Raw genomic sequence first — 24,937 nt, 5'->3', positions numbered from 1 at the left:
TATCAACACTAGGATGTGAAAATTGTTCATCCTACTGGTATTGCTAATAATGATTGTAGCATTCTGACTATGATTTATTCTAAACCTACATCTAGCTCTAACTTTAAACTTAATATTAAAGCTCAAACCTAAGCCTTAATGTTTATATTCTGTTATCTGCAACTCCAAATATTTAAAAGTGTAGGTATGGCTAATCACTAAGAACAGATTGACCAAACACGCAGTTCTTACCAACACTAGCTATCATACTAGCCACCCTGGTAGCTTTCTGTGTATAAGAATGTGTGGGTATGGCTAATAAAAAAATTAGGATTGTCTGACCAAAGTAGTTCTTACCAACACTAGCTATCATACTAGCCACACTTGAGGCTTTCGATGTATTTGAATGTGATAAAGATGAGGATAGTTTAGCCAAACAGTCAGTCCTTACCAACACTAGCTATCATACTAGCAACCTATAAGGCTTTCTGTGTATTTGAATGCAACAGAGATGAGGATAGTTTAGCCAAACAGTCAGTCCTTACCAACACTAGCTATCATACTAGAGTATTTGAATGTGTGGGTATGGCTAATCAAAATTTAGGATAGTCTGACCAAATTAGTTCTTACCAACACTAGCTATCATACTAGCCACCCTTGAAGCTTTCTCCGTCCCCTGTGGCAGTTTGGCCCTGTCACTTGTCCCCATATGGTTTGGGTGGGCCAGAATGAAAGCTGAGTTTTCCTCCTTGGTGATGTTCATATAGAAGCAAATGTCGTCCTTGCGCATGATATGCCTGGGCCCGGGGTTCAGCTGTATTGTACTACCTGGAATGTCTCTCTGAACTCCTACTAGACTGACACCATATCTGAAAGATTTGAATAAAATGTTACCGCTGTTAATTAAAAACATGGGGTCAGCGTGGTCAGGTAAGTAAAGCTTGATGTTGTTTAACCAAATGTTGCGAGTTCAAACCACCGGGCAGATGAGGCTCAATAGCTGGGGACAGCAACTCATTTAGGAGAGAAAATTCCCCATAAATGGTTTGTCCTTGAATAGAAAAAGGCTATGGAACCATATCTAAAAACAAAAGCAGACTGAAATCAGTCAATGGCCTATGTGGTGCATAACAGGTTGACGTATGATACTTAATTATGTTGGAGGAAATCCCATCCAACATTACAATTTAAAAAAATTTTATTTTTTTTTGAAGAAGAAAAAAAGAAGATTAAACTTATTATAACTAAATTATGTGTTTAAAAAAGTTAAAAAAAAAACCCCTCTTTCTAGTCTGGAGGTATATGGGGTTAATGATTTAAAGTTCACTTGTCTTTATTGTGTGATCTTGGCAAATGGAACAATAGCACCCAGGCATCTTTACCTTCCCTAATTTAGTAAAATACTTATGTAAATTTGGGGGACTCGGGCCCAAGATCTGAACTAGAGACTATCTGATTAGCAGTCAGATTCTCTACCATCCAACCATGATTCATTAAACATTGATTAAGTTTAGGTATCAAGTATTAAAATAATTTTATTAAAATAATGTTATTAAATTAAAATAATTTTATTCCACAAAACTTACTTGCGATGAGCATGAAAAGATGCATACGTAAAACTTTTCCCTTCGTAATCACCAAAAAAATTACTGTCTTTAAGTCGTATGTGGTAAATTTCATTCCCTGAGCATTTTCCATACAACTTTTGCCATTCCTCATGAGATGTTTGACCTTCACTGTTAAAAAGTTATAAACAAAAACCTTTTCAGTTCAGCTCTTCATTAGTATAATAATTATTTAAATCAACTAGTGTTGTAGAATTGGCCAAAGGTGAGAATAGGCAGTGCAGTAGTCAGTAAAAGTTGGATTAACTATTATCAATGTTTAAAGGCAAGTGTAATGTGTAAAGTATAAGTCTATGAGAATAGACAGTAAAGATGGTACTAACAGGCCTCTTGATGTGTGTAGCAGAAGTTTATGAGAATAGACAGTAAAGATGGTACTAACAGGCCTCTGGATGTGTGTAGCAGAAGTGTTACAAATGTAGAGATCCCTGGACACAGGCAATTATTGGCCAGCAAGGCATACTTGAACTCATCCTCACACACAACATGATCTGAAAATTGTTTTGTTGTTATTATTAGAAATCCAACTTTTAAAATAAAATGTGTTTGTTTCGTTATTATTTATTATTAGAAATTCAACTTTTAAAATAAATGTGTTTGTTTTGTTATTATTAGAAATCCAACTTTTAAAAGATGTTTATCCTAAAAAGTTGATTTGTGCCTTTCTTTTTGAATAATATTATAAAACTTGTAGAAATCTATTTAAAAACAAGTGACAAAAATAAAAGAGAGAATACAGATAGAAAAGTAGAAAACTAAAGATAAAATAAAAAAGAAAATACCAGCAAACTTGACATGAAACTTGTTCTCTGGTCTGAAGAGCTGGACATAGAGTGGACACTTTGGTGCAAAGTCTCGGACAGCCCAGGCTCTCATAATGGTGTGTTGATCCTGCATGGCCAAAGACAAACATGGGGGGGGGGGGAAGAAGGGAGGCATCAATATCAGGGGGAACATAATTAACTGGGGAGTCAGTATCACCACTTACTAGAAGAACATAGGGACACCTAAATATGTCAGTTTTAAGCTACTGAATGGATCTTCTACTTCTCCATAATTGGCTATTGTATAATATAAAAAACTGTTTATACAGAAGGCCTATATTTTCTAAAAGAACTAGAAAGAAAGTTTTTCTGGAACTGTGTAGTACATTTTAAAAGTTGATATAAAATTCCTGATTGATGTAAAATATGTGATGTTGACTTATGATTTGTAAACACTAAACAAGAATAAAATCTAGATTCTAGATCTAGAATTTATTTCTTGTGCTCCGGTTGGTTTTGTCCCCCCCCCCCCCCCCACAACTGATGACTCATTAACTTCTATTTAGTAATTTACATATTAAAAAACACAACACTAACACCATTACATGGGTTCTATCATAACAATACAAATCATAAAGCATGATTGCCTGGGTTACCACCCATATATATTTCGCTTTACTGCTGATAAATTAATGTTTTCTAACCTCACTGTCTGTACACTGTACAGTATATATTATTATTATTATATACTCACAGTGGCGTCCTTGGCAGCGTTGTTCCTATGGTTTCTCGCAGAAAGTATAAAGCAAGCCTCTGCATCCTGCATTCTATGAAAAGAAATATTTATTTCTGATTAAAAAACACAAGATACTTCAGAGCAAATAGTAAAGTTTGTTACATAAAACTCCAAAATCAAACAACTGCTGCCTTGTAGTTTGTTCTTGGTTGGACAAAGGCTATGGATGGAAGCAAATCCAAAGGCAAAAAGAAAAGCAGGCTGAAATCAGAGTCAATGGCTTCAATGGCGCATAACCAGTTGACACGTATCCCTAATTGTGTTGGAGGGGGATCCCTTCCAACACTAAACTTAAGAACGAAGAAGTTAAATAAAACGACCTACACACCTACACCTGGTCAAGTCCGTGTCTTTGAGGGCCGAACCTTGAACATAGATAACCCGCTGTGCCCACAGCGGAACTTGGAGCAACATCTTCATTGTAGTGTCTAATTCACAAGGGGAGAGCATCACCACGAAATAGTCCTATACAAAATAAGATACAATTTTCATAGTTATCCCCCTTATCCATATACAGCTTTTAAAAACTTCGTTGGTTTCGCAATTTTATTTAAAAATAAAATGTAAATTTTTACAAATCTTGTTTGGCTGGCTATACTTAACTAATTGATACTTCCCAATTAACTCTGAGACAAAGAAATTACTATTATTGGAGTTAGAGGATGGCCTGTTGCTGGATTATGGTTAGCAGTAATTCTCACAGGAAGCACGCTGGAATGCGCATCTTAGTTTATACCCACCCCGGAGTGCCGGATCACGTCAACCCCCTTACGGAGAAAAATGTCTGAAAGAAACCCCGATGGTTAGGTATTTTTAAAAATCGGCTGTCAGTTCTCGGGTTTTGTTAAACTTAAAGTGCTTTTAAAGTTTTTTGAGTCGCTCGACTTGCCTGCAGTTTCTTTCAGGAATCACTTGGGAGGGACGAGAGACGCTGATTCCCGCCCCCTCCCCCTCTACTAAATATACCTTTTTATATAGAAAATATATTCTTTAACTAGTGTCCGCCCCCCCCCCCCCCGCAAATTTAAGTGTTCCCCCTCCCCAAAGATTTCAAGTCCCCCCCCCCCCCCCACCCCCCAGAAAAAATGTCTAAAAGAAACCAGACATGCCTGCAGTTTGGCGTGAGCGTAGAACTCGTTGAGAAAGTCCATGACCGAGTCTGCCTGCAGCATGGTCATGCAGACGACAACGTGCTTCTCCGTCTGCGCGCGGTGGCTGCTGTAGGAGCCCCCCATCTTCTGCCTCTCCAGCCATATCAACGCCAGCTGTTCGATCTGGGACAGAAACAGAAAAAAATATTAAAAGATCTTGGCTCGTTTTTACATATTTTTTCTGGCAACTCATGAAAAATTTTAACCGACAAAAGACAAAAGATCTTGACTTGATTGTCGATACATTTTTCTGGCAACTCAGACCTGAAAATTTTCTTTACAGAAAATTCCGTCATTTTATGGAGACGTTTATTTTCTTCTAGCATCTTAACATTTAACCAGGGGCGTTGTTAGTCACCCGGTGTGGTAACTGAGAGTGTCAAAAGCCTACAATTTTACGTACTTAAAATAGTTATGATATATATATATATATATATATATATATATATATACATTTATATATATATATATATATATATATATATATATATATATATATATATATATATATATATATATATATATATATATACACATAGAGGGAGAGACAGACAGACATACAGACAGACAGACAAATAGATAAATAGATTGATAGATATGGCCTATATTTATGGGCTAGATTTTTTTGGGTGGGGGGGGGGGGGTATGAGCATCATCCATTAAAAAAATCCTGCCCACGCTTCTTTTCTCTATCAGACTCCTTCGATGTACTTTTGACTATGAAATTGGTCAAGTAAATACGGGTCTTAGACCTCGTCTAACCGATGACCACAACATAATCAACGATGACCACAACGCCATGAAGTATGACCCTTAACACCACTGAAGACGAAGTGCTTGCTATACTTAGCGTGGTGACAAGTAGTTATAAAATACGTCATTTTGATCCAACACTTTTACGGCTGTATAGCGGATATTTCAGTGGATACCGGAAGTGGTTTTGGCAGACGACAGAATTTTTTTCCCCAGCCTGACTTCAATGATTTAAGTTTATATTTGTCAACTCAGTTATACTTAGATTTTAAAGTATCATAAGCAGCATTTCGGAGCAAAGGGTTAGACACTTGATAACATACAAGTAATAGTAAAATAAAAATCTATGTCAGTCAAATTCTGGGTTATGGGTGTTGTAGCCCACATCTCTTATCATTTTGTAATGCTTATATGCTTGCATTGTGTCACTTTAAGCAGGCGCATATGATGATTTGAGAGTTGCTGCCCCTACCATACATTCGTGTACCTTCACTAATAGCTGTAACTTAACCTCCTTTACCTATATTTTTATTATATATATATATATATATATATATATATATATATATATATATATATATATATATATATATATATATATATATATATATATATATATATATATGAGTGTGTGTGCAGAGACGTCGCGAGGCGGGGTGCGGACCGCACCGGGTGACACGATTTAAGGGGAGTGTGACACTAATACAAAAATAGAGAAATTTATAGAATAAGTAAGCTTTTTGCCAGTTCAATGAATGGTTAATTAGCGGTTAAAGTATTTTAAGTACAAACTGACGATCCCGACAAGGGGAGGAGTGGTGACACCACGACCTAAACATGCAAACTGTAGAGAAAACAATGTTACACCCAGCTGTCTTAGCTAATAACCGACTTTAGAAAAATATCGTTAGTAATAACTGAAAACGTTAAAGCTATAACAATGGCGGGGGGGGGGGGAGATGACACCAACTGCAAAATATATAGGTGGATTAAAATAATATGTACAAAAATTGACACCATTTGGCAAAATCGGAGGGAGGTGTCACCAATAGCAACTATATATGTAGGCCTACGTATGCATTTGCATACATATATATATAGCCTATATTTTTTTTCCTTTGGCGTTGGGGGTGGGGGGGGGGGGGGGGTGGTGGGGGAGTGACACCATAAGGTGCCGCACCGGGTGACACCCGACCTAGCGACGCCACTGTGTGTGTGTGTATGTTTCAGTTTATGTCAGTGTGTTGTGCGTGCGTGTGTATGATGGCCCTTAGTGTAGATGACCTACCTGTGTGGGGAGTATAATGAGAGCGAAGCAAATCATGAGCAACATAAAAAGTTGGCTGGGCCAAATATCCGGGTAGACATCACCGAAACCAACGGTAGAGAAAGTTACCACGACGAACCAAAGGGACTCAAACGCACCAAAGTGGTGGTTACCTCCCCTTTGAAGATGATGGACGCCGCAAGCCCTGAGAAAAAAGTATAAAAACAACATTAAATTGTTTCAGAAATGTTAAAGAGTATTGAAAGGACAAGAACTTCACATCAATAGAAATTCTAGTTAAATTAATATCAAATACAAAACTTAATCACATGGTCAATTTTAAAATAAAATTAAGAAATAACCTCCTAAAATAATATCAACTTTAAATTAAATTATTTTAATATTAAACTTTAGATTACACATTTGTACCATTTTGAAACGGACAGTCAATTAGGCGGATGACGTATAATTCGCCTACTTTAATGACCTCGGTATATGATGAACGGATAGAGTGGTCAGCACTATCCACAGCCGGACTCAAGGATGTGCTACTGACACAAACCTGGGATTCAAACTCGAGAATTAACGGTTAGAAGTCGTATGCTCTACCATCCGACCACGCCGTCCCACTACACATTTTTAAACTACCTATATATGTTCATGGTCGAACTTAGTATCAAAACAAAGGGTAACAACTGCAGTGTTTACATCTTTTAGAAACTATAATGTGTCCACACTTAAAAAAAATAATTCTGTATGATAGAACAATGAATAGGGCAGAGGTAGGCAATCCCTATAGGAGTGCAATTCAAACCACCCGACCTTCATTTCGCTTAACCTGACCTGACCAACAGAAAATCGCGGGAACATGTTGAAATAATTCATGATGATGACATTTTTTATACTGACAAAAAAATAGTGGAGTTGATTCGTAAAAGAGAAGCGGCAAGTCAAATTCTGTGTTTTTGTCACTGTTCGACACTGTATTACTATTAGGCTGTCTTTCTAACTGCGCTGCTGTAGAGGAAACGCGTCTCTTGTTTAAACCGGACTAAGATGCTGACAAAATCACACTACTTCATTATTAAATAAGTTTTTTTTGGTTAACTTCGCCACCTACAAACGTGAAGCAGAAATCGGTTTGTTTATAGTTCTAGTCATCTAATGCGTACCGTGTGATGGAAAGTAAAAAGTACCATTGGTCCTAATTATAAATAAAACAATGCCTTTCTAAGTTAAGACTAGTTTAGAGCTAGTTTCTAAAAGGTTAAAAGTAGCAATCATCTTATAAGTCGTTCATGTTTATTTACATTTGTAAAGCTTTTATTAATTTTACACACACATTTTCTAGATGAAAACTAGGTTTTTACATCTTTGCTTTTAAAAGACGGGCAACTACAAGGACTGAACACCTCACAAACCTGGAAAGGTTACAATACATTGAGCTAAAGATATGTAATTTGACAATAGCTGAAGGAGCGGATGTCATATCTGTAGAACTATAGAACCAGATGTAGAAAAAAGAGCTCACCCGCAAAAACTCTTATATATACATTTATATATATATATATATATATATATATATATATATATATATATATATATATATATATATATATATATATATATATATATATATATATATATATATATATATATATATATATATATATATATATAATTATGTGTGGTAGATTTTATAGGATTTTATAGGATAGAGACCATTTTGTTCGTTAGCAGAATTTCTTCCAGGTCTCTCTTCGTCTACCCCCACCTTGAACGAAATGGAATTCATATAGAAAATATAGACTTTTAACAGTGTCCGCGCCTCCCCCCCCCCCCCCCACCCGGAAATTTTAGCCCCCCCCCCCCCCCTCCTTCCGAAAATTTCAAGTGACCCCTCCCCTCCCGGAGGAAAAAAGTCTAGAATAAACACTGTTCGTTACCCTATTATAACTCTACATATCACTTCTATGTAAAGCCAGACAAAGGAATATACAGATTGCACTGTAAAGAGAGACATCGGACCAAAACATAACTTTTGAATTAATTTTTAATACAGCTAAACCAGTTGAAAGGACACGAATTCAAGAGAAAGGGAACAACAACTTCAGCGGCCTTGCTGAGTACAAAATAATCGATAAAATATCTGAAACTTTTCCCCACTGACCAGAATATGAACCTTGAAAAGGAGAGTCGCGCGGGAAGGGAAACAACTCCTAAATCATTCCGCTCTTCAGAAGGTCAAAAGTTCAACACGACACCTTATATTACTTGTGGGTGTCAGGGACTGAGAATCGAAAACAGATGTAGCATTACGGGCTATGGGATCGATTTTAGTAGAAAAAAAATTGATTGGCGAACAGGACCGGATTTAACGTAAAAGAATCTTGTCTAAAATGTTGTAAACAAACATCAACACAACTGTATTAATTATTTTTTATTATTTTCTTTTATTTAAAAAAAAATGTTATAGCATTAATTGTAGCATGTTCCCATACTAGATTCTACCTCTTCTTGATAAATTAAAACTTCGACTCCGCACAAAACACAATGAACGAGTGACAAAAAAATTATGCCTAACGTAATAGCATCTATCTTTCTTCAATAAATTCGCGATTCGAACCCGCACCTCTACACCCCATTTTCTTTGTTCAGATCGGGAATCCCCGATATTGAAGATAACGTACATGGTAGCTGTTTGACAGTAATTCTAAACGCTAGTTCGTTTGGTTGCTAACCCGAAGGTCTCGAGTTCGGATCTCAGTTCGGACGGGAGTATATGACGTCCATGAGTCTACCCAGCTGTGACTGGTACCCGGCTTGTTGAGGAAAGTAAAGGCGGCTGGGCATAGTGCTGACTTAACGCATGTCAAGAAACATATGAACTCTATTTCATCTGCTTAATGGATCACTAGATCCAAAGAGGAACTTAACTTACTTAGTAAACACTAGTTAATTTTTTTTTTAAAGTTTTATTTGTGTATTCCCCCAGTCAATCGTTACTTTGTGCTCTACTTCAAATTCAATCAGAACCTGTTTAGCTACATTCGCGAATGGGCTTGACAAAGGTCTAGGGTATCAGGACTTTTTTCCAGACATTTTTTGTCAGGGGGGGGGGGGGAGGGGCTTGAAACTCTGAACCTTACGAGAGAGGGCGGACACTGGTTAAAGTATATATTTCATTTTCGACATAAATTATATTTTTTTTACTATTTCTACCGGGGAATGGGGGGGGGGGGGGTAGGGGGGGGGTCCATCAGTTCCATGTCTCAAGGCTTTTTTTTTTAAATTTAAATTTTACATTGGAAATCGCAGACTTGTTCATTGCAACACCTCTAATGACGCCAAATGTTTGAACTACTTAATATTTGATTCAGTCATGTCTCTGTTCGACAAAAAATTTCCAATTTTATGTTGATGTCGATTTTTTTTTGTTTGCGGGTGTTAAAACCATTAATTTCTGGTAAAATTTTTAATTGTTTACAAAACAAGTTTCAACTTTTATTTTTTTATTCTCAAATCATTTGAGAACAAACAGTTGAACTTTAAATCAACAAATTAATTAATTAAAACTTTTACTTGTGGATAAAACAACACTTTTCAACAGAAGGAAAGACAATTTTATTGTCATGAGTTCTATTATCTTGATCTTGGGTTTCTCAAAATTGCTTCAGGTGTGACCACATATAAAGTACCAGACAAAACTAAAAAAAAAATTAATTTGTAATATAAAAAGAAAAAAGCCGAATTTTTAATTTAGTATTGATCCATTTTGTTTCCATATACCGTGATATTTTAAAACTGTAGCTCTAGAGAGTATATTAGAAATTTATCACTAGAAACGTACATAAATTATTGAAAGCAGGAGTGTAGGCGTATACTATTCCCTGCATTGAACCATTTATTTTCTTTATTTCGCTATTGAAGAACAGTTAAAAACTGTTTTAAACGGAGAGTTAACGAAACAAACATCAGGAGCCATAAAACAACTAGGCGATAGACATATAACATTCACATTTACACTTATACTCACACACACACTCTCTCTCTCTCTCTCACACACACAATATATATATATATATATATATATATATATATATATATATATATATATATATATATATATATATATATATATATATATATATATTGTATGGCCAGAAAGCCTGGGGTAGCTAAGACGTTATTATATTTTCAGATTTCAAAGACGTGATGTCACATGCGATTATATTTTCAGATTTCATAAAATTGACAGCTTTAGCAAGAAAGTCTGAGGGACAGCTAAAATTGTAACATCATTTGTTCCGTTTATTACAACATATTTTAAAAAAAGTCTTTTTAGTTTTAAAAAAAATGTAATGTAACCCAACGGAATCTTAAAGTGTCGAATTTTTTATTTTTTGTCCGTGTTTTGGTAGGGCAGCAGGTCTGGAGATAGCCGTACCGGGCACTAACCGGGTGTGGCGGGTAATTTGTCCACTCGACGTGGTGCCAGCCAAAAACCAAATTTGATTAGACCAGGGACTCGTGCCAGACGCCAACCCGCTGGTGGCTCAACCCTGTCCAACCCTGAGGTTGTTTTATGGTGAGTTCCTGCTTGTTGTAGCCTGCGGTGAAATGAAATTGCTAGGAGAACTTGATAAGCCAAATATATTCATTTTAGAGCTTAGAAAACTAATTGAAAGCTAGCAGATGCTGGAAAATGGTTTTAGACTAGATATGTCTACAGGTTTTAGACTAGATACGTCGAACAGGTTTTAGACTAGGTTTGTTGAACAGGTTTTAGACTAGATATGTCGAACAGGTTTTAGACTAGATATGTCGAACAGGTTTTAGACTAGATATGTCGAACAGGTTTTAGACTAGATTTGTTGAACAGGTTTTTGACTAGATATGTCGAACAGGTTTTAGACTAGATAGGTTGAAAACACTGGCTCAGAGAAAAGATGTCTTTTCAAGAAGTTTTAGGCACAGGGAGGGTTGAGTGAGTGAGTGAATTCTTCTTCTTCTTCTTCGTTCTTAATTTTTAGTGTTGGGAGGGATCGAGCCTTATCTGCCAGAGGGTTTGAAATCGAGACTTTTTTTCGAATTTATCAACCATGAGCTTTGCCGACTCGACCATGCTTCCATTACAATTAAGGATTGCGTGTCAACTAGTTATGCGCCATTGAGACCATTGACTCCGATTTCAGCCTGCTTTTCTTTTTGGATTTGCTTCCATAGCCTTTGTCCAACCAAGAACAAACTACAAGGCAGCAATTGTTTAATTTTGGAGTTGTCTCTCCTAGAAGAGTGGCTGTCCCCAGCCAACGAGCCTCATCTGCCCGAGGGCTCGAGCTCGAGACTTTTCGGTTTAGCAACCATGAGCTTTACCGATGGGATGGATGGAGTGATTGGGGAGAAGAGTGAAAGAGAGGGATGACGTGAGGGGAGAGGGAGTGAGAGAGAGAGGGATGGATAGATTGAGGGAGTGGGAATGTGTATACTATAGCTCAAGCGAAAGAGCCCAACTTAATCTGTGAACCGAGCACTAAAGACTTGAAGCTAACACAACCATCATTCGCGCATTAAGAAAATCTATTTATATAAAAAAAATGACTGGCCAGATTTTTTTTTCGACTCCAACATAACAATGTCGTCTCTAAAAATAGATTTTTAAAAAAAACCATTCCAAAGTTCCGAAACGATTTTTAAAACGAATTCTTTTTACCGCTTTGAAAATATTGATTATTTTACAAAATTTCATTTTTCCCTATTTCCAAAAAAAAAAAATAATTTTTTTTTAAATTTCTATCATCTGACAAAAGACAAAACAAAACCAGCAAGACCATACGAAATCAGCCGGTTCATCCCTATTAAACCCGTTACTATTTCATGAATACAGAAAATAGAGAATCGATTTTTAGGTTTAAGGGAATTTACACCCCCCTCCCCACGCCTAGTAAATGGGTGCTGGTGTCTTTGTTATTAAAAGTCACAGCAGTGGGCGGTGGGGAAAGCGCCTGACGAGAAGAATTACCGACGAAATGTCCTGTTAGTTTCAACATCAACAGGTCTAGCCAATCAGATGATGTTTAGCTTCCACGTGACCTCTGGGGTTTTGCTACAGCAGTGTTCACACTTTGAACTGTCTTGCGGTAAGTAGATCTATGACCAACGACTAAAGGGTTAACGTGTCTTTTTGTGCGTTTGAAGCGAGATCTTTTAAAACCTATACCAAAGTCGCCGACATACAACACTTACCACGACCATCATGGTAACACACAAATTGACCCTATAAATAGCATACAAACTTAGTATACATAATACGTACTTCATACAACTTACCTATCAATACCATTAAACCCTCTAAATACCATGAAACTTGACTTATAAATACCATACAAAGTTACACTATAAATACCATAAAACATGCTTTATAAATAATACTAGACAAACTTCCCATATGAGAAACAGTTAAATTTACTTTATAAAATATAGAAAAACACACCTTAAACTTACCGTATAACTACCAGACAAACTTACTATATAAATACAAGACACCATATAGATCTAAGGGTCGTCCAAAAATGACGTCACACTCGTAGGGGGAGGGGGGTCCGTGATTTTGTGACGGTGTGTGATGATGGGGGGGGGGGGTTGTTCAGATAGTGTGACGTCACACTTTTGCATTATAAAAAAACAATGTTAGAAAACGAATTTTAGCCGTTATTTCGCGTTTTAGAAAACTGTTTTAATGAATTGCAATAGAAATTGATTAAAATACTCTATGTTGACTGAGTTCAGACAAGATGTCGGGAAAATATCGTATTTTAAGAAAAATTCAACTGCAATTTTGAGGGAGGGGGGGGGGGGGGTTAGGCTGGGGTGTGACGGAGGGAGGGGGGAAGTTAAACATCTTCAAAAAAGGCGTGTCGTCATTTATGGATGACCCCTAAATACCAGATACACTTACCCTATAAATACCAGACACATCAAGGTAGCACCAAGTACCAAAAGTTGTTGGGCCAAGGCCGACTGGGATCGTTGCATAACACGGTGAAGATCGTTCTGTTTTTGGTTTTTTTTTTTTGGTTTTTTTTTTTTGCGGGGGAAAAAAAAAGAAAACAGTTTGATGACGTCATTTACTGGAAAAAAAAGTTAATCAACTCCCTCCCTCCCTCCCATCTACGCCCTTTCCACACATTAAAACTTTATCTCGCTGGAACGATCTGGTGTTGTTAATTATTTCGTACAGCAAGACGGAACTCTGTCAGATTTAATTATTCCATTCATCTCCGTCTAACGATTTCTTCCCACATCATCCCCACACCGTCAATCTTTATCCAAACAGCAAGCAAAAACAAAAAAAAAAGGGAGGGAACTCTAAACAATTGTCCAGATTTACCGCCCTTTTGTTTTTCTTTCGTCTCTATTTGATCAAAACAAAGGGACCAACATCGAAGTTGTTTCCCCTAAGTTGTGATGTTTCTCTTTAGACCTAGCGATCTGTTTGGGCTGATGAAGTAAAGGCTATATGTTCCTTGACCTCGGCATATTAAGGGATAGCGTGGTCAGCACTATGCCCAGCTACCTTTACTTTCCCCACAGGTAAGCCAAGTACTCAATAGAGCTGGGTGGACTCAGGAAGTCCTACAGTCACAAGTCCGAACCGAGATCCGAACTCGGGACTTTTGGACTAGAAGCCAAACGCTCTATCATTCGACCGTCAAGTTTTTCATTGCTAACTAGCAAATCACAAACACAATGAAATAATACTTTCGGCATAATAATAGAAGAAGACAAACATGTTTGTGTTTTATAAGATTGTATGATGACGTTCAGTAGTGTCTTGATGGTGTAGGTATACAGCTTGTCATTTCCTCCATTATCTTTTACCACTGAGGTTTATTTTAATGTTGCAGCTTTATTGTGTATGCTGGTAAGGTAGAGGAATGACTTACAAACATATTCTACATGCTGGTAATGTAAAGAAATGACTTACAAACATATTTTGCATGGCGTTCTTGGCGAGCCAACAGTTGAGAAACACGGGAATAAATAAATGACGAAGTGGTTGGATGATCTGAAACAAAACAAACATGACGCAATGTTGTACCAGGTAAACAGCATGACATTCAGTACGACGTTTAAATCAATACAACGTTGGTCACATTAGGTCTGACATCATTAAATTCTAGACTTTACAATAATTATTGGCGGCTTCAGGCAAGTATTCTCAGGGGTCTAAAGTCCTTGCTTGCATACAGATAGTACAAGTGAAACGTACACACCCACGTCCTTGTATATATATATATATATATATATATATATATATATATATATATATATATATATATATATATATATATATATATATATATATATATATATATATATATATCAGACAGTTTTGAGGAGAAGATTGAGCCCATTCCTATGTCATTACCTCTAACATTGTTTATTTCTTAGTAAAAAAAAGCAGCCGGTTTTAAAAAGCGTTAGCGGTGTGACCCTTGAGACTTACAGTAAAAATAAATGGCACTGTTTTAGAGACTTACAGTAACAATAAATGGCACTGTTTTAGAGACTTACAGTAAAAATAAATGGCACTGTTTTAGAGACTTACAGTAAAAATAAATGGCACTGTTGTGATGATCTCTGTGAGAAGCTCTAGAGACAGAACTTGCTGCAGGATGTTACCCTGGTAGAATGGAAAGGTGTAGGTTCGGATCCCACACAGAACATCATGATAAAATGATGGGGGTTGGGAAAGGGTGAATGATAGATGAAATGAGTTTTGGGTAAGGATATAAATTTGGTCTAGAATGTACTGTGTGTGACGTAATGAGGCATTGGGAGGGGGGGTGGAGATAATGTTATATGGTAGGAAAACAGCAGGGCCTTATGTTGACAAATTTTATGAGATTTTAGTGACTGCAATGGTGGCGACAGTGAAGGTAGCTGCAATGATGGTGAAGGCGATGATGGTGGTGGCAATGATGGTGGTGGCAATGATGGTGGTGGCGATGATGGTGGTGGCGATCATGGTGGTGGTGATTTTGATGGTAGTGGCTATGATGGTAGTGGATATGATGGTAGTGGCTGTGATGGTAGTGGCTGTGATGGTAGTGGCTGTGATGGTGGTGGCTATGATGGTAGTGACTTCGATGGTAGTGAGATGGTAATGGTAATAGCTATGATGGTAGTGACTGTGATGGTAGTAGATGGTGGTAGTGAGATGGTGATGGTAGTGAGATGGTGATGATAGTGGCTATGATGGTAGTGGCTATGATGGTAGTGAGATGGTGATGGTAGTGCCTATACTGGTAGTGACTATGATGGTGGTGGCTGTGATGGTAGTGAGATGGTGATGGTGCAGCTCCCACCTTATAGCTCAGGTACTGGACCAGCATGGTTTCCGTCAGGCTAATAATAGCAACAGTCACCTGACAGATCCACACGCCCTGGTGGTGCTCCACCCAGATGATGGCCTCCCTGTGTCAGACACAGCCCACGTAAGGTCAAGGTCAGACACAGCACACGTAAGGTCAAGGTCAGACACAGCACACGTAAGGTCAAGGTCAGACACAACACACGTAAGGTCAATGTCAGACACAGCACACGTAAGGTCAAGGTCAGACACAAAACACCATCCGCATAAGCGATTTCTTAATACATTATTAACTGGGCTCGGTCAGCATATGAATAAATTATTATTTCAATTTACACCAAAAAAAAAGGGAAATGATGGCTAAACGTTAATTTTTAAAAACTTTATAAGCTGGGCCTCGTCACTTCAGTTCATCCTCCCCCATCCCAGCATTTAAAGAAACACCTTGACCTCCATGAGGTGGAGATGGTGGTGGTGGTGGGGGGGGGGGGTTAAAGTATTTGTATGTATATTAGGGGATGGACTTAAATAAAATTCCCTTTTTGAAACTAACGGTCCATGGGGCACGCGAAGTAGAGTTCACCTGTTTCTATGACCTTGGCATATGAAGGAATGGTGTGGTCAGCACTATGCCCAGCCGCCTTAACTTTCCTTAAGTTAGGTAGCCATTAGAACTGGGTGAACTCAGGGACGTTCTATTTACTTGAACCCGGATTTGAACTCGAGGCTTTCGGATCACAGTCTAGCGCTCTACCGCTAGAGATAGGACCTCCCCCCCCCCCCCCCCACTTACCAGTTGACCTGTGGGTCCTCATGAAAATCAGCCGAGTCTTTCCGTCTGTGTTTAGCTGTGGTGCCGTTATACATATCATTGTCTCTGTGGATCAACACATGCAACCAATCAAAACTCTACACACACACACCACGTGATTAATTCGATAAAAATAGTTCTAGTAGTATAGGGCTGGGGGATCATAAAATGCCAACCTTAGTGGCGATTATGGGGTTTATTAGCTAGATTGTTGAAAAAGCTTTACATTAACTAATGAAAGTGCTCCGAGAGTCCATGTACGTCTGATAACGCCTATCTTAGAATTAATAAAGTCTAGACTCACCCCACATACGAGTCTATACTTACCCCCAATTCACGAGTCTAGACTCACCCCACATAATAGTTTTGGCTTTCCTCATATACCTTTAGACTTACCCCACATACGAGTGTAGACTTACCCCACATACGAGTCTATACTTACCCCCAATTCACGAGTCTAGACTCATCCTACATAATAGTTTTGGCTTTCCTGATATACCTTTTGACTTTCCCCACATACGAGTGTAGACTTACCCCACATACGAGTCTAGACTTACCCCACATACGAGTCGAGACTTACCCCACCTACGAGTCTAGACTTACCCCACATACGAGTCTAGACTTACCCCACATACGAGTCGAGACTTACCCCACATACGAGTCTAGACTTACCCCACATACGAGTCTAGACTTACCCCACATACGAGTCTAGAATTATTCCACACACTACTCTTGACTTACCCCACAAACTACTCTTGACTTACCCCACATACAAGTCTACACTTACCCCACATACAACTGTTGACTTACCCCACATATGACTCGTCCATATAAACTCGCACAACATACAGCACACACGTCAACAACTTGATGACCAGGTTGAAAATACGGATACGTAAACCTGAAAGTAAGGAAAATACGGATACGTAAACCTAAAAGTAAGGAAGATACGAATACGTAAACCTGAAAGTAAGCAAAATACGGATACGTAAACCTAAAAGTAAGGAAGATACGGATACGTAAACCTGAAAGTAAGGAAAACATGGGTACGTAGAGCACACTTGGTATACAGTGTATACATAAATATTTGATATTATAGCCTACTCTGTATAATGATATTATATAGTCTGTATATTGATATTATATAGTCTGTATGTTGATATTATATAGTCTGTATATTGATATTATATAGTCTGTATATTTATATTATAATATATAGTCTATACATTGATATAATATAGTCTGTACATTGCCTGCCGTCCCTAAAATGGTACCTCAAATGGACCTTAAACATAAACCTAACCCAAATCGTAATGTAATGTTTTGGCTAGGAAGATTTCCATTTTCAGCACAGGTATAGACTAAAATTAAAGTTTTATCACTTTACTGGTAACATGGGTATGTTAAGAGTTCCACATAGGGAGGTAGTTACCATGGGGATAAATGTATAGAAGTAATTGATTTGGAACTAATGACATGGCGTTATACCCGGGGGTGGGGTGGGGGGGGGGGTCATTGATGAACGCAAGCAACTCACTCCCGTATCTTCACGTACCCCACTAAAGACGAGAGTGTGCTAGAATCGAATAATAAAAGCAAATATATTCATTACATGTCTCCAAGGATAGGAAATCCAAAAGAATATATTTTACACTCGCTAAATAAAATACAAATAACATCCCCAATTCCAAAACACACAAAAAGAACAAAAAAAAAACGAAACAAAAACCAAATAATTCTGTGAAATATCTTGTGAGCTCATGGTTATATTTTATTTCTAACTAAAGATAATCATAAATCTTGTGTTTGCTTTGTTTTTTTTAACAAACAGATTTTGTTACACGTGAAACAAAGTGGAGAGACAACAAAGAGACTTACTCGATCTTTGAATAATGTAACAAAGAGATTTTGTTAAACTTGAAAGTAAGTAAAGAGAAAACAAAGAGACTTACTCGATCTTTGTTTGACTTAACGAATAGACTTTGTTACACGTGAAACAAAGTGGAGCGACAACAAAGAGACTTACTCGATCTTTGATTCTTGACAAAGTACAGCTGCAGTCTTTCTTTCAGGGACTTCTCGTTGGTGAAGAACTCGACGTGCACTCTGTAAGAGAAAAAAAACTGTCTTAAAATAGCTGTCTTATATGTGTCTTCAAATTCCTTGAATATAAAATGTCTTGAAAAAATGTCTTAAATTTCTTCTAAATACAATGCTCTTAAAAACTTTCTTAGCACATGTTAAACTCGTGATTCCTGTTTTTTTTCTTTTTCTTTTTGAAGTTTTTAATTTTTAAAAGTCAAGAATCCTGCTTAAGCCGTGTGAATGCATTTACTCAGTGGGTGACAATGGCAGAGTTTCTTTCAGGGGTTTTATAGGAATGGGGGGGGGGGGGGGGGGGGGCGCTCGAATACTACCCCCCCCCCTTTCCAAAAATAATGGAATTAATATACAAAATTAATACTTCAACTTGTGTCCGTCGTTCCCCCACCCCCGGGTAATATGTCCAAACCCCCCCCCCCCCCCAAGTTTTAAGTGCCCCCCCACCCTTCGGAGAAAAAAATACCTGAAAGAACCACAGAACCATAAGGTTACCATTATGACATCTTTTCACGTGTGGTTAAAAACGAAACGTCCCATCACACATATAACCACGGCCGAACCGGGAAATCCCGTACGTGATACTTTATCCAATCAAAACTGAGGGGTCAGTTCACGTGACAATGCAGTTAAAAATAGCAATCACTGCTGGGGATAGAGGCAGGCACGACAACGGCCATTAGCTTCAGCCATTTCGCAACCAGGCAGCCAGCACTTGCTGCCCCAGCTAGTCTTAATGGGGGGGGGGGGGGTATTTTTTTCTCTCTAAAAACTAGAAATCGTTGTCTGGGTCAGGGGTATGGGTCGGGGGAGGGGGCGGGGGGTGTTGAGATGAATGGAGCTGGTCGATACAGTGTTGTCAGTCTGAGACGAGCTAATGACGGTGGAGGTGGACTGGTCATTACAGCCTCAGCCTAAAGAGAGTCGATCTGTGTACACGTGAGTAAACAAAACAAAACTGGTCATACTAAATCACGCGGTGATTAGAAAATCACAGAGATACCACTAGATAAAAAAGGAAATTTTTTGCACAAGGTATAAAATTTCATAAAAAGAGGACACAGCGTCTTGAAAGATTTAAGATACTTAAATTTAAAAATAAAATGCTTTACTTAAAAAAATATGATAGTTAAAAATATTAATTTTTTTAAAAATGGGCTGCTTTACTTAAAAGATTTAATTAAATTACCTAACTAGCACAGAGATTTCTAATATTGTTTTAATTTTTCCCCTATGCATAAGTTACAAGATACATGTAAAAGCTTGTAAAATATGTGTGTATAAAATTTGCCTATGTATCAACAACAAATGTTAATAAACATCGATCAATCATTCTTGCATCCCCTGGTATTGACATGAAAAAAATAATTCTTGCATCCCCTGGTATTAGCATGACAAACGGCGTCGCTACAGGGCGTGTTTGCGTCTTTTGATCGCTTTGATTACTACACAGACAGCGGAAATAAATATGTATCATCTTTCTCTGTGGCGAAGGAATAGGGAATGAATGTATTATTACACACATTGTTATTTTTACAAAGGAAGCTTGGACTATCGTGTGTCCGCTTTCACGCCGCGAAAAAAAAAAATCTGCGCATATTTTTTGACACTACAAATGAAATGGAAACTGATACATAAATAAAAATTACATATGGCAAATCAAACTAAACAGTATGTAGGCCTACTGTTATTTTTAATGTTGCTAATCGACATTACTTTCTTCTTCTTCGTTCTTACTTCTTGTGTTGGAAGAGACTCCCTTCAGCACAATTAAGTATACGTGTCAACTGGTTATGCGCCATTGAGGCCATTGACTCCGATTTCAGCCTGCTTTTCTTTTTGGATTTGCTTCCATTGCCTTTGTCCAACCAAGAACAAACTACAAGGCAGCAGTTGGTGGTAGCAGTTGTTTGGTGGTAGCAGTTGTTAGGTGGTAGCAGTTGTTTGGTGGTAGCAGTTGTTTGGTGGTAGCAGTTGTTTGGTGGTAGCAGTTGTTTGGTGGTAGCCGTTGTTAGGTGGTAGCAGTTGATTTATGGTAGTTGTTGTTTGGTGGTAGCTGTTGTTTGGTGGTAGCAGTTGTTTGGTGGTAGCAGTTGTTTGGTGGTAGCAAATGTTTGGTGGTAGCTGTTGGTGGTAGCAGTTGTTTGGTGGTAGCAGTTGTTTGGTGGTAGCAGTTGTTTGGTGGTAGCAGTTGTTTGGTGGTAGCAGTTGTTTGGTGGTAGCAGTTGTTAGGTGGTAGCAGTTGATTTATGGTAGTTGTTGTTTGGTGGTAGCTGTTGTTTGGTGGTAGCAGTTGTTTGGTGGTAGCAGTTGTTAGGTGGTAGCAGTTGATTTATGGTAGTTGTTGTTTGGTGGTAGCTGTTGTTTGGTGGTAGCTGTTGTTTGGTGGTAGCTGTTGTTTGGTGGTAGCAGTTGTTTGGTGGTAGCAGTTGTTTGGTGGTAGCTGTTGGTGGTAGCAGTTGTTTGGTGGTAGCAGTTGTTTGGTGGTAGCAGTTGTTTGGTGGTAGCAGTTGTTTGGTGGTAGCAGTTGTTTGGTGGTAGCAGTTGTTAGGTGGTAGCAGTTGATTTATGGTAGTTGTTGTTTGGTGGTTGCTGTTGTTTGGTGGTAGCAGTTGTTTGGTGGTAGCAGTTGTTTGGTGGTAGCAGTTGTTTGGTGGTAGCAGTTGTTTGGTGGTAGCAGTTGTTTTGTGGTAGCAGTTGTTTGGTGGTAGCAGTTGTTTGGTGGTAGTAGTTGTTTGGTGGTAGCAGTTGTTTGGTGGTAGCAGTTGTTTGGTGGTAGCAGTTGTTTGGTGTTAGCAGTTGTTTGGTGGTAGCAGTTGTTTGGTGGTAGCTGTTGGTGGTAGCAGTTGTTTGGTGGTAGCAGTTGTCTGGTGGTAGCAGTTGTTTGGTGGTAGCAGTTGTTTGGTGGTAGCACTTGTTTGGTGGTAGCGGTTGTTTGGTGGTAGCAGTTGTTTGGTGGTAGCTGTTGTTTGGTGGTAGCAGTTGTTTGGTGGTAGCAGTTGTTTGGTGGTAGCAGTTGTTTGGTGGTAGCAGTTGTTTGGTGGTAGCAGTTGTTTGGTGGTAGCAGTTGTTTGGTGGTAGCAGTTGTTAGGTGGTAGCAGTTGATTTATGGTAGTTGTTGTTTGGTGGTAGCTGTTGTTTGGTGGTAGCAGTTGTTTGGTGGTAGCAGTTGTTTGGTGGTAGCAGTTGTTTGGTGGTAGCAGTTGTTTGGTGGTAGCAGTTGTTTGGTGGTAGCTGTTGGTGGTAGCAGTTGTTTGGTGGTAGCACTTGTTTGGTGGTAGCTGTTGGTGGTAGCAGTTGTTTGGTGGTAGCACTTGTTTGGTGGTAGCTGTTGTTTGGTGGTAGCAGTTGTTTGGTGGTAGCAGTTGTTTGGTGGTAGCAGTTGTTTTGTGGTAGCAGTTGTTTGGTGGATGCAGTTGTTTGGTGGTAGCAGTTGTTTGGTGGTAGCAGTTGCCCGAGAGTGTGAACTCTCGCCATCCCCTAATCGGCATTAGCTGGGTATTTATATTTCTTAACCCGTCTTAACACCCCCCCCCCCCCGCTCTATATGTCATGGGATGGGTACTGACAAGAAGGGATGGACTATTCGAGTTGAGTGGCAGGCGAGATTCGTGTTAATCTGTTGAACTTGACGACTTGACACAGCTAGAGTACTTTTTAACTTGATATTTATTTACTACTTTTCAAGTAGAAAACCTTGCTGATCTTAATAAACTCTCGAAATGCGATATACTTTTAGTAAGCGTTATTTTGATGTCATTGTCCGTATTGATAAGGTTATTTTTCTATGATAATGAGTAAAAAGTTATTTTTGAAAAGATTTAAAATCCATTGTCTTAAAATGGATTTGCGTTTATTTCATTCGCCTTTTTTATGAAAGTTAAATGCAGTGAGAAAAATAATTTTTAACTACGAATTGAAAGCAAAACGATTCTACAAAACAGCAAACAAAATATATACGCTCAGCTTCAGAAAGATCTGGTCTGGTATCAACAATTTATAACATAGAGCTTCTGTTTAATTTTTAGATCTTTAAATCAAACGGTTTAGAAACTTCAGTTTTGTTTTCATCAAGACCAAGGAAAGTGCAACACTTTTAGTTCACATACTTGTGAATGTTGCCTTGTTCCCCTACATGTGTCGGTCGCAATTTCCCAAACATGTGCCGGCTATTTTACAGTTCCCATACATGTGCCGGTTACACTACAGTTCCCATACATGTGCCGGTTACACTACAGTTCCCATACATGTGCCGGTTATACTACAGTTCCCATACATGTGCCGGTTACACTACAGTTCCCATACATGTGCCGGTTACACTACAGTTCCCATACATGTGCCGGTTACACTACAGTTCCCATACATGTGCCGGCTACTTTACAGTTCCTATACATATGCCGGTTACACTACAGTTCCCATACATGTGCCGGTTACACTACAGTTCCCATACATGTGCCGGTTACACTACAGTTCCCATACATGTGCCGGCTACTTTACAGTTCCTATACATATGCCTGTTGCCCCTCGCTAATTTCCTCTAAGTTTTAATCAACAGAAACCATTCCAATCAAGACGAATTTAGGACGGCAAAGGTAAAAATATATTCTGAACGTGGGCCAATGTCACTGCGACCTATGACCATTATTTCTTTACTAGGCATGCTGCCCAGCTTCGCTTAGGCTTTCGAAAACATTGAGAATTTGAATGCTTAATTAATTCGCCCGAGGGTCGGTCTACGACCTCAGGAGTTATGTAGAGGTTCCTTCGTGGACATTTTTTTTAAATTTATAACTCATATAATGCGCCGGTCAGTCGAGGTCAGTTTTGACCCCCTCATCGTAGACTTTTCGGCCAACCGGCCCCCGTGTTCTGTCGCCCCAAGGCAAGATCCTGCCAAATTTGAAGCGCCTGCGGCGCCGGGAAGTGCCCTATCGGGCACCCGACAACTTTGCTTTATATATTATAGAGATTAGCGATTTTCGATTTGCACCCCCCCCCCTCGAGATTTCCATTTGCACTCCCCCCTCAAACTTTCTATTTTCACCCCCATCAACCTTTCAATTAATTTTTCCAACCCATTTTGGCGCCCGGGGACATATGTCCCCCCCCCCCGCCCCCCCCCCCCCCCCCCTCGCTACGCTACTGGCAAATTGCATAGATAAACAAAGATTTCAAAGTAATTAAGGCCTGAAATACTTTAGTATAGAAATGTATTATTTGAATAGATTCTAGATCTAGGTAAGGTCTACATCTGTATAAGTCTACTTTTTCCGTACATCTAGATAATCTAGATCTAGATCTAGAATATCTAGATCTAGAATATCTAGATTTAGAATCCTAATAGAAATTTTTTTTTAAGTTTAGCCCGAGCAAAATTGTATTGTATAAATTTTATAGCGTACGTAGATCTAAATCATATTTGAATGAAATAGTTCATTTCTTTATTTTATTCTAAACTCGGAAGATGACGTCATCAGTTCCGTGCTTTTCTTTTAGTGTAAACAATAAGCGACGTCATTGTTAAATGCGTTCTTGTCCCAAGTTTAAACACTTTTCCGGTTGCATAATTAAAATTGTTTTTTTACATTCAAATACGCCTTTATTTTTTATTTTTGTTCTTTAAATAAAATTGTGGTTATACATTTAAAACATCTAACATATTATTTTCAACAAAAGTCCGTATAAAGTTCTTCATACATCGCTGCAGTTTCTGATGTGATGTCAGGCGAAAATATTTTGCGGACAGAGAGAGAGAGAGAGAAGTGCGCACATGGGCCATTATATATTAGGATTCTTGATTATTATTTCACGAGAGTCGCATATCGCATTGTATGTGACATATAAAAGACAAGGACGTTCCTCTCCAACACCGCAGGCCATAGTGCGACGACCCCTTGCCATTATATAAATCACCCCTAGGGTCAGGCTGATCTCCGTGCTTTGTCCCCAGTCACGTGATTCCCGTCTATGTATTTATGTCATCCTGACACTTCTGCTAGCACGACACGGCCTGGTATGGCCATAATAAAAAATTCATTATGTACTCTTTCGCAATACCGATCAACAAAGTTTACAACGCGGACAATAAAAGACATGGCAATCTTTTAATTAAACATTCCTCTTTAGACCTGGCGATCTATTAGGCAGATGAAGTAGAGTTCATTATTTTTTTTTACCTCAGCATATGAAAAGATAGTGTGATCGGCCTTGTCGTATTTTCTTTCCCTAACGTGAGTTAGGTACCCATTTAGAACTAGGTGGACTCAAGGATGCTCGAATGACTTGAACAGGGATTCGAACCCGAGACTTTCGGGT

At 38.5% G+C, this 24,937-nt stretch overlaps 1 protein-coding gene across 1 annotated transcript in view; it reads right to left on the bottom strand.

The window, feature by feature from the left end:
• The window catches only part of LOC131953011 (potassium channel subfamily T member 2), a 124,850-nt gene that overhangs the window by 10,830 nt on the left and 89,083 nt on the right, over positions 1–24,937 (bottom strand). The window contains exons 2-16 of the mRNA XM_059315987.1: positions 18,549–18,628; positions 17,333–17,423; positions 16,505–16,588; positions 15,707–15,815; positions 14,947–15,021; positions 14,323–14,403; positions 13,294–13,388; positions 6,357–6,540; positions 4,274–4,438; positions 3,493–3,629; positions 3,123–3,195; positions 2,387–2,495; positions 1,987–2,095; positions 1,566–1,715; positions 610–848 (exon numbers count right to left, since the gene is read on the bottom strand). Coding sequence (XP_059171970.1) covers positions 610–848; positions 1,566–1,715; positions 1,987–2,095; positions 2,387–2,495; positions 3,123–3,195; positions 3,493–3,629; positions 4,274–4,438; positions 6,357–6,540; positions 13,294–13,388; positions 14,323–14,403; positions 14,947–15,021; positions 15,707–15,815; positions 16,505–16,588; positions 17,333–17,423; positions 18,549–18,628 — 1,781 coding nt within the window. The remainder of the gene's footprint in view (positions 1–609; positions 849–1,565; positions 1,716–1,986; positions 2,096–2,386; positions 2,496–3,122; positions 3,196–3,492; positions 3,630–4,273; positions 4,439–6,356; positions 6,541–13,293; positions 13,389–14,322; positions 14,404–14,946; positions 15,022–15,706; positions 15,816–16,504; positions 16,589–17,332; positions 17,424–18,548; positions 18,629–24,937) is intronic.

This window comes from Physella acuta, unplaced genomic scaffold (assembly GCF_028476545.2).
Source record: "Physella acuta isolate Inbredline_101_S28 unplaced genomic scaffold, ASM2847654v3 ptg000900l, whole genome shotgun sequence".
Classification (NCBI taxonomy): Eukaryota; Metazoa; Mollusca; class Gastropoda; family Physidae; genus Physella; species Physella acuta.
Note: the sequence above shows the minus strand (reverse complement) of the source record. Positions and strands in the feature narration are given on the sequence as shown.